The 14,130-nt window shown below is 44.1% G+C and overlaps 1 protein-coding gene across 1 annotated transcript in view; it reads left to right on the top strand.

Annotated features, from left to right (window-relative positions):
• The window catches only part of LOC138664937 (fer-1-like protein 4), a 355,430-nt gene that overhangs the window by 48,380 nt on the left and 292,920 nt on the right, over positions 1 to 14,130 (top strand). Inside the window, exon 2 of the mRNA XM_069751990.1 lies at positions 7,454 to 7,509. Within this exon, the coding sequence (XP_069608091.1) occupies positions 7,454 to 7,509 (56 nt within the window). The remainder of the gene's footprint in view (positions 1 to 7,453; positions 7,510 to 14,130) is intronic.

Here is a 14,130-nt window from a genome sequence, read left to right as displayed (position 1 = left end):
TGTGCATTCTCTCCATATCAGTCCCCCTTTCCTTCACTCTCCCATATACAGCGCTCAGACTACTGACATTTCTCAAAAACTCCAAACCAACCACTACCACCAGAAACTGCACAAAATGGTCATACAAATCTTTAAACCACCTGCTCTTTTTTTTCTCCACCTCGCTGTTGGCGACATTTCTCCTAAACCTAGCCCTCCTTCTACAAGTATATATCTTTCTCCCTGCTACAGATTGAAACCCTGCTAATCTTACCAACATTCAGTGCATGCCTTCTCCTGTCTCTTTTAATTGGATTCTGGAACCCCTTAACCTTCTGGCTCCCATTGAAACCTGTATCCAGCAGTCCGACACCACTGCTACTGCTCATGTCTTATATGGTGGGCCTCAGAGGAGGCAAGGCAGAGGTATTGGTCTGCTTCTTCCATCAGAATGTGCTTTCCAGATTATACACACAAAACCCTCACACTCACTTATGTTTCCTTCCTTTGAGGTCCACACCATAAGACTCTTCAAACCATTCTCCCTGCAAATGACAGTTGTTTATCACCCTCCAGGCAATATCAACCAATTCCTTGATCACTTTACCACCTGGGTTCCACACTTTCTCATCATGGGGGACTTTGACATCCCAATTGATGATCTGCTCACCCCATCTGCCACTCATCTTTGTTCTCTAACCTCCTCCTTCAGCCGTTCCTAGCTTTCTAACTCTCTTAAGCATAAGGACAGAAATACTATGGACCTGGTCTTTTCCCAGCTCTGCTCAGTATGGGAGTTTAGTAACTTCCCTCTCCTGCTCTATGCCCACAAACTTCTTTCCTTCTCTGTCAAGAACTGTTTCATCACTCAGGACACCCCCACTTACTACCACTGGTGTAACTAGAATCTAATGGGCCCTGGTGCTTGATTTGGACAGCCCCTTCCTTGATATGTATAACGAGGTGTGAAAAAGTGTCTGCCCCTTCCTGAGTTCTTATTCTTTTGCATGTTTGTCACACTTAAATGTTTCAGATCACCAAACAAATTTAAATATTAGACACAATTCCTCTGATCAGAGTGTCTGGGACTCAGTGATGGACAGGTCTGTCATCCTATCCTGTGCTGGGGTGTGCTGAGCTGCCACTTCTTTGACAGCTCGGTTGACCTATCCGAGACTGGGATGTGCAGAGATTTCCACAGGTGCTCCCTGTTCTTGGTAAGCTATTATAAAGGGTGTGTTGGGGCTAAGTTATAGCAATATAGTAAAGGGAATGCTCTAAAAAAAAACTAGTAATCGCCGGGCTAACAGGAAAAAAACTGTAATAGAAAATTGCAATTGGAATTGCTTGCCTGAGGAGGTGGTGATGGCGAACTCAGTCGAGGGGTTCAAGAGAGGCCTGGATGTCTTCCTGGAGCAGAACAATATTGTATCATACAATTATTAGGTTCTGTAGAAGGACGTAGATCTGGGTATTTATTATGATGGAATATAGGCTGAACTGGATGGACAAATGTCTTTTTTCGGCCTTACTAACTATGTTACTATGTTACTATGTAAAATGTATGGAACCTGTAGCACAAATGTCACGTTCCTTCCTAATAAAGTGAGTATGTTTTATGTGTAAAATGTTGTGTTATGTGGCACTGTTTTATTGTGTAATAATGTGCTAAATGATATTATGATGTTTGTGTACTGTGTTAGTTATGTATCTTTATGGACTGGATAGGGATAGGGGGATACAGTGTAAAAGTAAGGTTTAGTAATAGTAATTGGTAATGTATGGTTTACTACAGTGGGGGGGACTGTAGATTAGGAGATAAGATAAGGTTAGGATAAGAAGTAGGGGATTTCTGAGTAGGAGCCAGGTTAGTTATAGTTGAGACACTTCCTGGGTTTAGTTAGTTAGAGGGTGGGATGAGGAGAAGTGAGGTTGTTGCAGTAACAAATTCAAGAAGAGTCAAGCAGTCCAGGACCCCGAGTCCAAAGTTACACAAAGGGACAAGTGCAGCAAGAGAGTAATAGCAGTTAGATTCAGCGGGCACTCTCGAAACTTCTGAGACCTACAGTCTGGAAAAGGTTGAGAGTGCCATCCTTGATTTTGCCCTCGGAGGAGAAAATGGGCAGGGAACCCCAGGCACGAACTAGTTTGGCTAGTTGGAACACTGCGGTACGGGAGGTTACGGTATGGGAACAAAGAATTTCAGGAGAACAAGGGACAGTACAGAGGAAAGGATATATGTGATCAATGTGGATTACTGTGCGGTGTCTGATCGAACTGGACGTGCTGAGTAAAGTTGTGTTGTTGAATATGAACTTGGACTCTGATAAATATTGTCTGATGCTGACGAAAACCAGGACGCTGCAACCTGAGGAGGACTCTAACCTAAACATGAGTGACTGGCACTGCTCACACATCACATGGCAGATAGGACTTTGTAATTTCTTTACTGGGTGCCAGGGTACAGGAACACAACAGCCCCTCCCCATGGTTACCACCCTGGACACCTCCCACTATCTGGCCCAGATCACTGCCAATCAAAAGCTTATACTAAGCTTGTGCTCTTTGGTTTGTGTTCGCCTGTGTTGTAAGTTCTGTTCTAATCTTCTTCTGCTGAACTTTGGACCGTGTTCTGACTACCCGATTGTTATTGCCTCTTTGCATCTGATATTCAACTGCTGACCTTTGGACCATGTTCTGACTACCTATTTGTTGTTGCCCCTTTGCTTATCTGTTGTTTCTCTGGTATGCTGACCATGGAATGTGACCTGATTTATGACTTTGTATATTCCCTTGATTTACTACATGTTCTTTGGGTATTGACTTCGCTGACTCACGGCCTGTCCGTGGGTTGTGAGTAGCGTCACACTGAGTTCAATTTACCTACCCACACCAAGGTCTGATTCCTGCCACACCTGTTGTCAATCAATAAATCACTTAAATAGGACCTGCCTGACAAAGTGAAGTAGACCAAAAGATACACAAAAGCTATACATCATGCCACGATCCAAAGTAATTTAGGAACAAATAAGAAACAAAGCAATTGAGATCTATCAGTCTGGAAAAAATTATAAAGCCATTTCTAAAGCTTTGGGACTCCAGTGAACCACAGAGAGAGCCATTGTCCACAAATAGCGAAAACATGGAACAGTGGTGAACCTTCCCAGGAGTGACCAGCTGACCAAAATTACCCCAAGAGCACAGCGATGACTCATCCAAGAGGTCACAAAAGACCCCACAACAACATCCAAAGAACTGCAGGCCTTACTTGCCTAAGTTAAGGCCAGTGTTCATGATTCCATCATACTAAATAGACAAAAATTGCCTGCGTGGAAGAGTTCTAAGAAGAAAACCACTGATGAGCACTAAGAACATAAAGGCTTGTCTCCGTTTTGCAAGAAAACGTCTTGATGATTCCCAAGACTTTTGGGAGAACACTCTGTGGACTGACGAGACAAAAGTTGAACTTTTTGGAAGTTGTATGTCCCATTACATCTGGCGCAGCATTTCAGAAAAGGAACATCATGCCAACAGTAAAATATGTCTGTTTCTCTAAGTCTGTTTTCAATGGCAAAATAAGGTTTTATAAGTGCTTCATAGATGATCTGATTATTATATGGAAGGGGACAGAGGAGGAAGCAGCACAATTAATAAAGGAGCTCAATAATAACACCTGGGGATTACCTTTACATCACAAATTAGTAAAGAAAAAATGGTGTTTCTTGATCTAGAGATCAGCCATAGTGGGAAAAATATTATTACAAAAACCCATTTCAACAGTGCACATTACAAGAAATGGAAGGTTAATATACACCACAGCCAATTTTTCCGTATAAGAAAGAATTGTACGAGAGAATCTGATTATGTAGCTCAGTCTAAAATTCTAAAAAAAAAATTAAGAAAAAAAGATAAAAACACAGGAAGAATGTTTATAAGGAAAAAACAGGAAGGGGGATAATTTGACTATTGGTAAAGAAAAAAGTGATGATCGCTGGAAATTGAATTTTGTGACAACATTCAATAGGGGAAATAAAGTCATAAGAACTGTGCTTTCAAAAGATTGGTATATCTTGAAGCTTGACCCTGTTTTGGGAAAACATCTCCCTGATAAACCAGGGATTACATATACGAGGTGGAAAACTTTGAAAAATTTGGTGGTCAACAATAAATAAAAAAATCAGTAGGATTCAGAAATAAAAAACATTAATAAAAGTAAGGATCAAATTTTATGTGGTGTTCTTGAAGGAACCAGAATTTTTAAATGCAACTCCAAAAAATGTTGTACCTGTGGGAGCCTAGATCACGGGGCTAAAACTATCAAATGTAATAATACTGGTGATGTCTTTGAGATCTCACAAAGACTCACCTGTAGTAGTGATTAAGTTGTATATGTCATCACGTGCAGTTGCGGTTTGCAATATGTGGGACGCAGTGTGCAGATACTGCGGTCCCGCATTAACGGTCACAGATATAGAGCAAAAAACGGCATTTCAAAACATAGTCTCTCAAGGCATCTGCTAATTAAACATAACAAAATTTTTAACATAAAAGTACCTCTGGTAGAGCAAATACCATCTGGTGTTGCAAATAGGAATGCTCTTTTAAACCAGAAAGAAACGTTTTGGATATATCGTTTGGGAACATTATATCCAAATGGATTGAATGATATCATAGAGAGAGTTTAAACATTGCTTTTGTTTGTGTGTGTGATTTTTTCCCTTGTTTCCCTTGTTTAAACATTGCTTTTGTTTGTGTGTGTCTACAATAATACAGGTTGCGGATTTGATTCCCAAATTACAAGAAGAGAAGAAAAAAATTACATTTAAATTACATTTTTGTAATTGTTTATCGTTATGTTTTAGTAATCTTATAGTAAAAAAAAAAAGACTTTTATTTTCCCTCTGAGAATACAGGTACGTAGAATTGCACTGCTATGTATGGATGTATCTCTAAGTATCAGTATAATCTGCATGTGGGTTCACAGCCCTCAAGGCAGCTTCAAGTATACCATATTTTCCTATGCTGGTGTAGGTTGTAGGTTGTAGGTTTGATTTCTGGGAGACTAGAGAATTGTTTATTCAATTAATGTGTGTACAGACATGCCGGTCCCACCCACGGAGGAGTGTGAACTACTGTGCAATGGCGATGTCGTAGAGAAGACAGAAGAGTGAGTGGAATTCGAGGCACAAAGGCTGGGACAGCGGGACTACCCTCAAATTGGGTCAGTCCTGCTGAATATGTGACGGTTGGGAGCTCTGCTTTAGTTTCTGTAAGTTTACCTGTCCCTGTCTACAGACTGTACAGGGACAATAAAGGGGCCGCAGTTTGCCCAGTTCTGTGTTAGGATAATTCTACTAATCAAAGTAGATTTATGTCTGTAGAGGTCATAGGACAAGAATTGTAATTGATACCTGTTTTGTATTAGTCTGAAGTCCCAATGCTGAGAAGTCAAGCTTTGAATTCACATGGAAGTTTGACTGGAAGTGAACTTTTAGTATAACTTACATGTGCTGCATTTAAAAAATTGTAACATTTTTAACATTATTTATTTTTTCATGATGAGCTATGTAAAAACATTAGTTTTTCAGTTAATTTAGCCTGTGCAAATATTGAATAAAAATTGGACAAAAAAGACTTATGTACCCATTTATGTGTCCCACAAACTACTGGTTGGTCCAGTAATCATGGTCTGTACAAGGACCATGAAATTTGGATGTATGACGTCGGCCTAACTGTACCACACAGCAATAAAATAATAAGTGAAGTCAGATATATCTTTCACCACATAGCCAAGATGAGGCTCCTTAATCACAGTTGCAGTGACTGTGATATAGAATATCACTAGGGGGTTGTCATTAAAGGAGTTGTCCACTACTTTAAAAATAACCTTAATGAGGACAGGGTAAGAATTATACAAACCTTCACTCACCTACAAGACTAGTGCTACTCCTCACCACTCTGTATTGTGTCCCCTGCTGGTCTCTCAATCTCCTTGATTCCAGGACCGGATGTTGATGGTCAGATACCAGCAGGGGACAGCGTACCGAATAAGGGTATGTTCACACGTTCAGGATTTCCATCCTTTTTTTTTCAGGACAGTTTTTTTAAAAAACTGCAGCTCTTGGCAGAAAACGCAGGTCCTTTTTTTTTGTTCGTTTTTGATGCGTTTTTGATGCGTTTTTTGATGCGTTTTTTGATGCGTTTTTTTACTGTGTGTTTCCTAGGAAGCTTTTTAGGGCTAAAATGGCTGAAAATACCTAACCCTACCCCTAACCCTACCCCTAACCCTACCCCTAACCCTACCCCTAACCCTACCCCTAACCCTAACCCTACCCCTAACCCTACCCCTAACCCTAACCCTACCCCTAACCCTAACCCTACCCCTAACCCTACCTCTAACCCTAACCCTATTCTAACCTTAGTGAAAAAAAAAAAAAAAAATTCTTAATTTTTTTTATTGTCCCTACCAATGGGGGTGACAAAGTGGGGGGGTGTCATTTACTATTTTTTTATTTTGATCACTGAGATAGGTTATATCTCAGTGATCAAAATGCACTTTGGAGCGAATCTGCCGGCCGGCAGATTCGGCGGGCGCACTGCGCATGCGCCCGCCATTTTGCAAGATGGCGGCGCCCAGGGAGAAGACGGCCGGACGGACACCGGGACGCCGGGTAAGTATAAGGGGGGGAGATTAGGGCACGGGGGGGCATCGGAGCACTGGGGGGGGCATCGGAGCATGGGGGGGTGGCATCGGAGCACGGGGGGGCGGGATCGGAGCACGGGGGGGCAGCCACACTCCGCCCACGCACTTCCGCCCGCTCCCCCGCACTTCCTGCTGCAGCGGTTCTGCACATCAAATCGCAGTAAAACCCGCAGATATATTTTTGATCTGCGGGTTTTACTGCGATTTTGACCTCACAATGGAGGTCTATGGGTGCAGAACCGCTGCGGTTCAGGAAGAAGAATTGACATGCTCCTTCTTTTTTCCGGGAGCTATTCAGCGCGTCTTTTTTTTTACAATTTCCGGACCATGTGCACAGTGTGTCCTGTTTTTCATAGGGTACAGTGTACTGTACCCTGCATGGAAAACAGCTGCGGAACCGCAGCGGCAAAACCGCCGCGGTTCCGCGGTAAAAAACGCACTGTGTGAACATGGCCTAAAGGAGCACATTGGTGAACATTCAAAGTAAAGGACAACCTGCCTTCAATTTACACAAATTTACCTTATAGTCTAGGTGCAGGTGAAGGGGACCTATTTTTCCAAATAATTCTGCTGCCTTTTTGTTCTGTTCTGTGGGGGCTCTATCAATGTTATTATTGTATCTGGATACTTTTATCACTATTTTTATTATTTGAATTTGTATTATCTGTTTGATTATTCAGTTTAGCCACGACTGCGTTTGATAAAAAGGGCAGGTACATTTACTTTGCATATTACATTTTAATTAATGATCAATGTTTTTTTCCTTCAAAGGTTTTACCCATAAGACCAAAAAGAGGAATACTGGATCGATAGCTGATTTTGGTGAGGTAAGTCTCCTACTGGCATCCTACTGGCATTGCTTACAGGAAATTCTCATAGTGTAAAATGGAACTGAAATTGTGGAACCATCAGTTGAAATTGTGTTTAGAACTCTTTCTGTACCCATCTACATAATAAAATATGATAGAAGGGGTCTGACTGCTGAGTCCCCCACTAAGGGCTTGTTTCCATTTGCGAGAAACACGTCCGTGTCTCGCATGTGGATACGAAGCTCTGGGGCCGGCACTTGGGAGCGGAGCGTGCGGCCCCATAGCAACACATGCAGCAGCACGCTCCGCTCCGGAGTGCCGGCACCAGAGCTTTGTTTCCACATGCGAGACACGGACGTGTTTCTCGCAAATGGAAACAAGCCCTAATCCTAATAATGGAGGTTTCATATCCTTCATGTTAATAACGCAAGCGCTGTCTATGGTACAGAGAGAATGCCCCAACAAAAGTGAATGGAGATGTCAAGAATGGAATGTGCACTACCGCTCCCATTGACTCATAGAAGTATAAGGAGTGGTGCTCACCCATGCAAACTATCTCTCCATTTTCACAGGGGATAGGACCCCGGTTCTTGAGACCGGTGAGGATTCTACTAGTCGGACCCCAACTGTTCATACCTTTAGCACCAGAAGTGTAGCTAGGGTTTTGGTTCGGGGGGGCGAAACTTCTGAGTGGTCCTCTAGCCAGGTAACCTTGATTACAACTCGGTGATGCACCCTAATAGTGGATGTAGGAGAACCACAGCAGATGACCGCACTGTTGCCGAAAATAATGTCTATACAAAAACCAACATTGATATTACATTGATATTACCGCTATATGGTCAGTGGTAAATACCAGTACTATAGAACATATAAGTGATTACAGCATATCGTGACTTACAGCTGATGTTCTTTCTGATGGAATCGTTCACTTTTCCCCGTCTTTTCTATCTGGCCCAGACCGACATGACAACTTCTCCAACCAGGACTCGGCTGCAGAGAATACAACAAAGACACATTTCACTTCTCATATTCCAGCCATCACCATCTATTCCTAACCTGCACAAACTCCTCATCCTCCTGATATCCCAAATACTGAGCCGCTGCTGCCGTAGGTGTCCCTATTACTGCACCTACTGTGTGGTTCTGTGTGACCTCTGATTCTAAAGCAACCCTCTAGAATATAGTAATGCCGGGTGCAAGTACCCTAGAAAATAGTGCCCACACTTTGCCCACTAGAAACCTAGAAAGTAATAATGCCCTGTGTGCCCCTTTGATAGTCACAGTGACCCGAGTTCCCCTATAACAATAAGTGCCCACTTTACATTTAATAATGTCCCGAGTCTCCCCCCTGTAGAGCTTCCCTATACACAGTATAATGACCCCTCGCTTTATAGTACCACACACACACACACACAGTATATTGAACCCTTAGTAGCCACCAAACTGTTTAATGGCTCCAACACTGTATGATGACCCCCTCACTGTAATCTCCACACTGTATGATGAGCCCCTAAATAGTCTCCATATAGCATAATGCACCAGATAGTTCTCAATGTAGTATAATGCACTCCCCATAGGCCTCCATATAGTATAATGTATTCCCCATAGGCCTCTATAGTATAATGCATTCCCCATGGGGCATACTCTAGTATAATACACTCCCCATAGGCAGACTCTATAGGGTATAATGCACCCCATAGGCCTCCATATAGTATAATGCACTCCCCATAGGCAGACTCTATAGTGTATAGTGCCCCCCATGGGCAGACTCTATAGTATTCTGCACTCCCCATAGGCACACTCTCGCTCTCTCTCTATATACATAGAGAGAGTCTGCCAATCGGGAGTGCAGAATACTATAGAGTCTGCATATGAGGGGGCACTATACCCCTATAGAGTCTGCATTTGGGGAGTATAATGTATAATGCACCCCCATAGGCAGACTCTATATTGTATAATGCACCCCTATAGGCAGACTCTATATCGTATAATGCACTCCCTATAGGTAGACTCTATATTGTATAATGCACCCCATAGGTAGACTTTATATTGTATTATGCATTCCATTAGGCAGAATATATTTAGTATAATGCATTTCCATAGCCAGACTCTATATTGTATAATGCACTCCCCATAGGCAGACTCTATAGTATAATGCACCTCCCCCATAAGCAGACTCTATAGTATAATGCACCTCCCCATAGGCAGACTCTATAGTATAATGCAACCCCCATAGGCAGATTCTATAGTATAATGCACTCCCCCATAGGCAGACTCTATAATATCATGCAACCCCCCACACAGGTAGACTCTATAGTATAATGCACCCTTCCATAGGCAGACTCTATAGTATACTGCACTGCCCCCATAGGCAGACTCTATAGTATAATGCACCTCCCCACAGACTCTATAGTATAATGCAGCCCCTATAGGTAGAAAATATAGTATAACGCAGCCCCAATGGGCAGACTCTATATAGTATAATGCAGCCCCCATAGACAGACTCTATAGTATAATGCAGCCCCCATAGGCAGACGCTATAGTGTAATGCAGACCCCACTTGGCAGACTCTATAGTAGAATGCAGCCCCCCGTAGGCAGCCTCTATAGTAGGCAGACTCCATAATGCACACCCCCACAGGCAGGCTCTATAGTATAATACAGTCCCCCACCATAGGCAGACTCTATAGTATAATACAGCCCCCCACCTTAGGCAGACTCCATAATACACCCCCACACAGGAAGACTCTATAGTATAATAAAGCCCCCCACCATAGGCAGACTATATAGTAGGCAGACTCCATAATGCACCCCCACAGGCAGGCTCTATAGTATAATACAGTCCCGCCACACCATAGGCAGGCTCTATAGAAGGCAGACTCCATAATGTACCCTGTTATGACCTGGTGGTTAGGAGCACCCGACCTGATAGTTAAACTCATACAGGACGAGCTCTGGGATGTGGGAGCTCTGCTGACCGCAAGCCCTAATCCTATCGCACACACTAAAAATAGCCGTGGAGCGCTCCTGATGCTCCCTAGGCGCCTCGTCACAGCCTAAGAGCTAGCTAGCCCTAGAGAAGAAAATAAAGCCTACCTTGCCTCAGAGAAATTCCCCAAAGGAATAGGCAGCCCCCCACATGTAATGACTGTGAGTAAAGATGAAAGTCACAAACGCAGAAATGAGATAGGTTTCAGCAAAGGGAGGCACAACTTACTAAATAGACAGAGGATAGGAAAGGAATCTTTGCGGTCAGCACAAAAACCTACAAAAGACCACGCAGAGTGTGCAAAAGAGTCCTCCGCACCGACTCACGGTGCGGGGGCGCCACCCTGCATCCCAGAGCTTCCAGCTAGCAAGACAAAATCAAGAAAACCAGCTGGACAAAGAAACAAGAACAATAATAACAATCAGGAACTTAGCTTCTGCAGGAGAAGACAGGACTCCAGACAGATCCAGGAGCGAACTGAACCAATGTTGAAACATTGACAGCTGGCATGGAGAAACGATCTGAGTGGAGTTAAATAGAGAAGCCAACCAAAGGATAAACCACGTCACCTGTGTAAGGAACCTCAGAAGCAGCAGCTCCACTCACAGCCACCAGAGAGAGCCCGCGGACCGAACTCACCGAAGTACCATTCATGACCACAGGAGGGAGCTCGACAACAGAATTCACAACAGTACCCCCCCTTGAGGAGGGGTCACCGAACCCTCACCAGAGCCCCCAGGCCGATCAGGATGAGCCAAATGAAAGGCACGAACCAGATCGGCAGCATGAACATCAGAGGCAAAAACCCAGGAATTATCCTCCTGACCATAACCCTTCCACTTGACCAGGTACTGGAGTTTCCGTCTCGAAACACGAGAATCCAAGATCTTTTCCACCACATACTCCAACTCCCCCTCGACCAACACCGGGGCAGGAGGATCAACGGAGGGAACCATAGGCGCCACGTATCTCCGCAACAACGACCTATGGAACACATTATGGATGGCAAAAGAAGCTGGAAGGTCCAAACGAAATGACACAGGATTAAGAATTTCAGAAATCTTATATGGCCCAATGAAACAAGGCTTAAACTTAGGAGAGGAAACCTTCATAGGAACATGACGAGATGACAACCAAACCAAATCCCCAACCCGAAGTCGGGGACCAACACAGCGCCGGCGGTTAGCGAAACGTTGAGCCTTCTCCTGGGACAATGTCAAATTGTCCACCACATGAGTCCAAATCTGCTGCAACCTGTCCACCACCGCATCCACACCAGGACAGTCCGAAGTCTCAACCTGCCCTGAAGAGAAACGAGGATGGAAACCAGAATTACAGAAAAAAGGAGAAACCAAAGTAGCCGAGCTGGCCCGATTATTAAGGGCGAACTCAGCCAAAGGCAAAAAGGACACCCAATCATCCTGATCAGCAGAAACAAAGCATCTCAGATATGTCTCCAAAGTCTGATTAGTTCGTTCGGTTTGGCCATTAGTCTGAGGATGGGAAGCCGAAGAAAAAGACAAATCAATGCCCATCTTAGCACAAAAGGACCGCCAAAACCTTGAAACAAACTGGGAACCCCTGTCCGAGACGATGTTCTCCGGAATGCCATGCAAACGAACCACATGCTGGAAAAACAATGGCACCAAATCAGAGGAGGAAGGCAATTTAGACAATGGTACCAAATGGACCATCTTAGAGAAGCGATCACAAACCACCCAAATGACCGACATCCTTTTAGAAACAGGGAGATCAGAAATAAAATCCATGGAAATATGCGTCCAGGGCCTCTTCGGGACCGGCAAGGGCAAAAGCAACCCACTGGCACAAGAACAGCAGGGCTTAGCCCGAGCACAAATCCCACAGGACTGCACAAAAGAATGCACATCCCGTGACAAAGAAGGCCACCAAAAGGATCTAGCCACCAAATCTCTGGTACCAATGATTCCAGGATAACCAGCCAACACCGAACAATGAACCTCAGAGATAACTCTACTAGTCCATCTATCAGGGACAAACCGTTTCTCCGTAGGACAACGGTCAGGTCTATCAGCCTGAAACTTCTGCAGCACGCACCGCAAATCAGGGGAGATGGCAGACAAAATTACCCCCTCTTTAAGAATACCCGCCGGCTCCGGAACACCCGGAGAGTCAGGCACAAAACTCCTTGACAGGGCATCAGCCTTCACATTCTTAGATCCCGGAAGGTATGAAACCACAAAATCAAAACGGGAGAAAAAGAGCGACCATCGAGCCTGTCTAGGATTCAACCCTTTGGCATACTCGAGATAAGTCAAATTCTTGTGATCCGTCAAGACCACCACGCGATGTTTAGCTCCTTCAAGCCAATGTCGCCACTCCTCGAATGCCCATTTCATGGCCAACAACTCTCGATTGCCAACATCATAATTGCGCTCAGCAGGCGAGAATTTTCTAGAAAAGAAGGCACATGGTTTCATCACCGAGCCATCAGAACTTCTTTGCGACAAAACAGCCCCTGCTCCAATCTCAGAAGCATCAACCTCGACCTGAAACGGAAGCGAAACATCTGGCTGGCACAGCACACGGGCAGAAGAAAAACGACGCTTCAACTCCTGAAAAGCCTCTACAGCCGCAGAGGACCAATTGACCACATCAGCACCTTTCTTGGTCAAATCAGTCAACGGTTTAGCAACACTAGAAAAATTAGCGATGAAGCGACGGTAAAAATTAGCAAAGCCCAGGAACTTCTGTAGGCTCTTCACAGATGTCGGCTGAGTCCAATCATAAATGGCCTGGACCTTAACAGGGTCCATCTCGATAGTAGAAGGGGAAAAAATGAAACCCAAAAATGAAACCTTCTGAACTCCAAAGAGACACTTAGACCCCTTCACAAACAAGGAATTAGCACGAAGAACCTGGAACACCATTCTGACCTGCTTCACATGAGACTCCCAATCATCCGAAAAGACCAAAATGTCATCCAAATATACAATCATGAATCTATCCAGGTACTCTCGGAAGCTGTCATACATAAAGGACTGAAACACAGATGGAGCATTAGAAAGCCCGAATGGCATAACCAGGTACTCAAAATGGCCCTCGGGCGTATTAAATGCTGTTTTCCATTCATCGCCCTGTTTAATTCGCACCAGATTATACGCCCCTCGAAGATCTATCTTGGTGAACTAACTAGCCCCCTTAATTCGAGCAAACAGATCAGACATCAGCGGCAAAGGATACTGAAATTTGACTGTGATCTTATTAAGAAGGCGGTAATCAATACAAGGTCTTAAAGAGCCATCCTTCTTGGCCACAAAAAAGAACCCTGCTCCTAATGTTGACGACGACGGGCGAATATGACCCTTCTCCAAGGATTCCTTTATATAACTCCGCATAGCAGCATGCTCTGGCACAGATAGATTAAACTGTCGGCCCTTAGGAAACTTACTACCGGGAATCAAATTAATAGCACAATCGCAGTCCCTATGAGGAGGTAGGGCACCGGATTTGGGCTCCTCAAATACATCCCGGTAATCTGATAAAAACTCAGGGACTTCAGAAGGAGTGGAAGGCGAAATTGACAACAATGGAACATCACCATGTACCCCTTGACAACCCCAGCTGGACACAGACATAGATTTCCATTCCAACACTGGATTATGGACC

This window comes from Ranitomeya imitator, chromosome 2 (assembly GCF_032444005.1).
Source record: "Ranitomeya imitator isolate aRanImi1 chromosome 2, aRanImi1.pri, whole genome shotgun sequence".
In the NCBI taxonomy this organism is placed as follows: Eukaryota; Metazoa; Chordata; class Amphibia; order Anura; family Dendrobatidae; genus Ranitomeya; species Ranitomeya imitator.
Note: the sequence above shows the minus strand (reverse complement) of the source record. Positions and strands in the feature narration are given on the sequence as shown.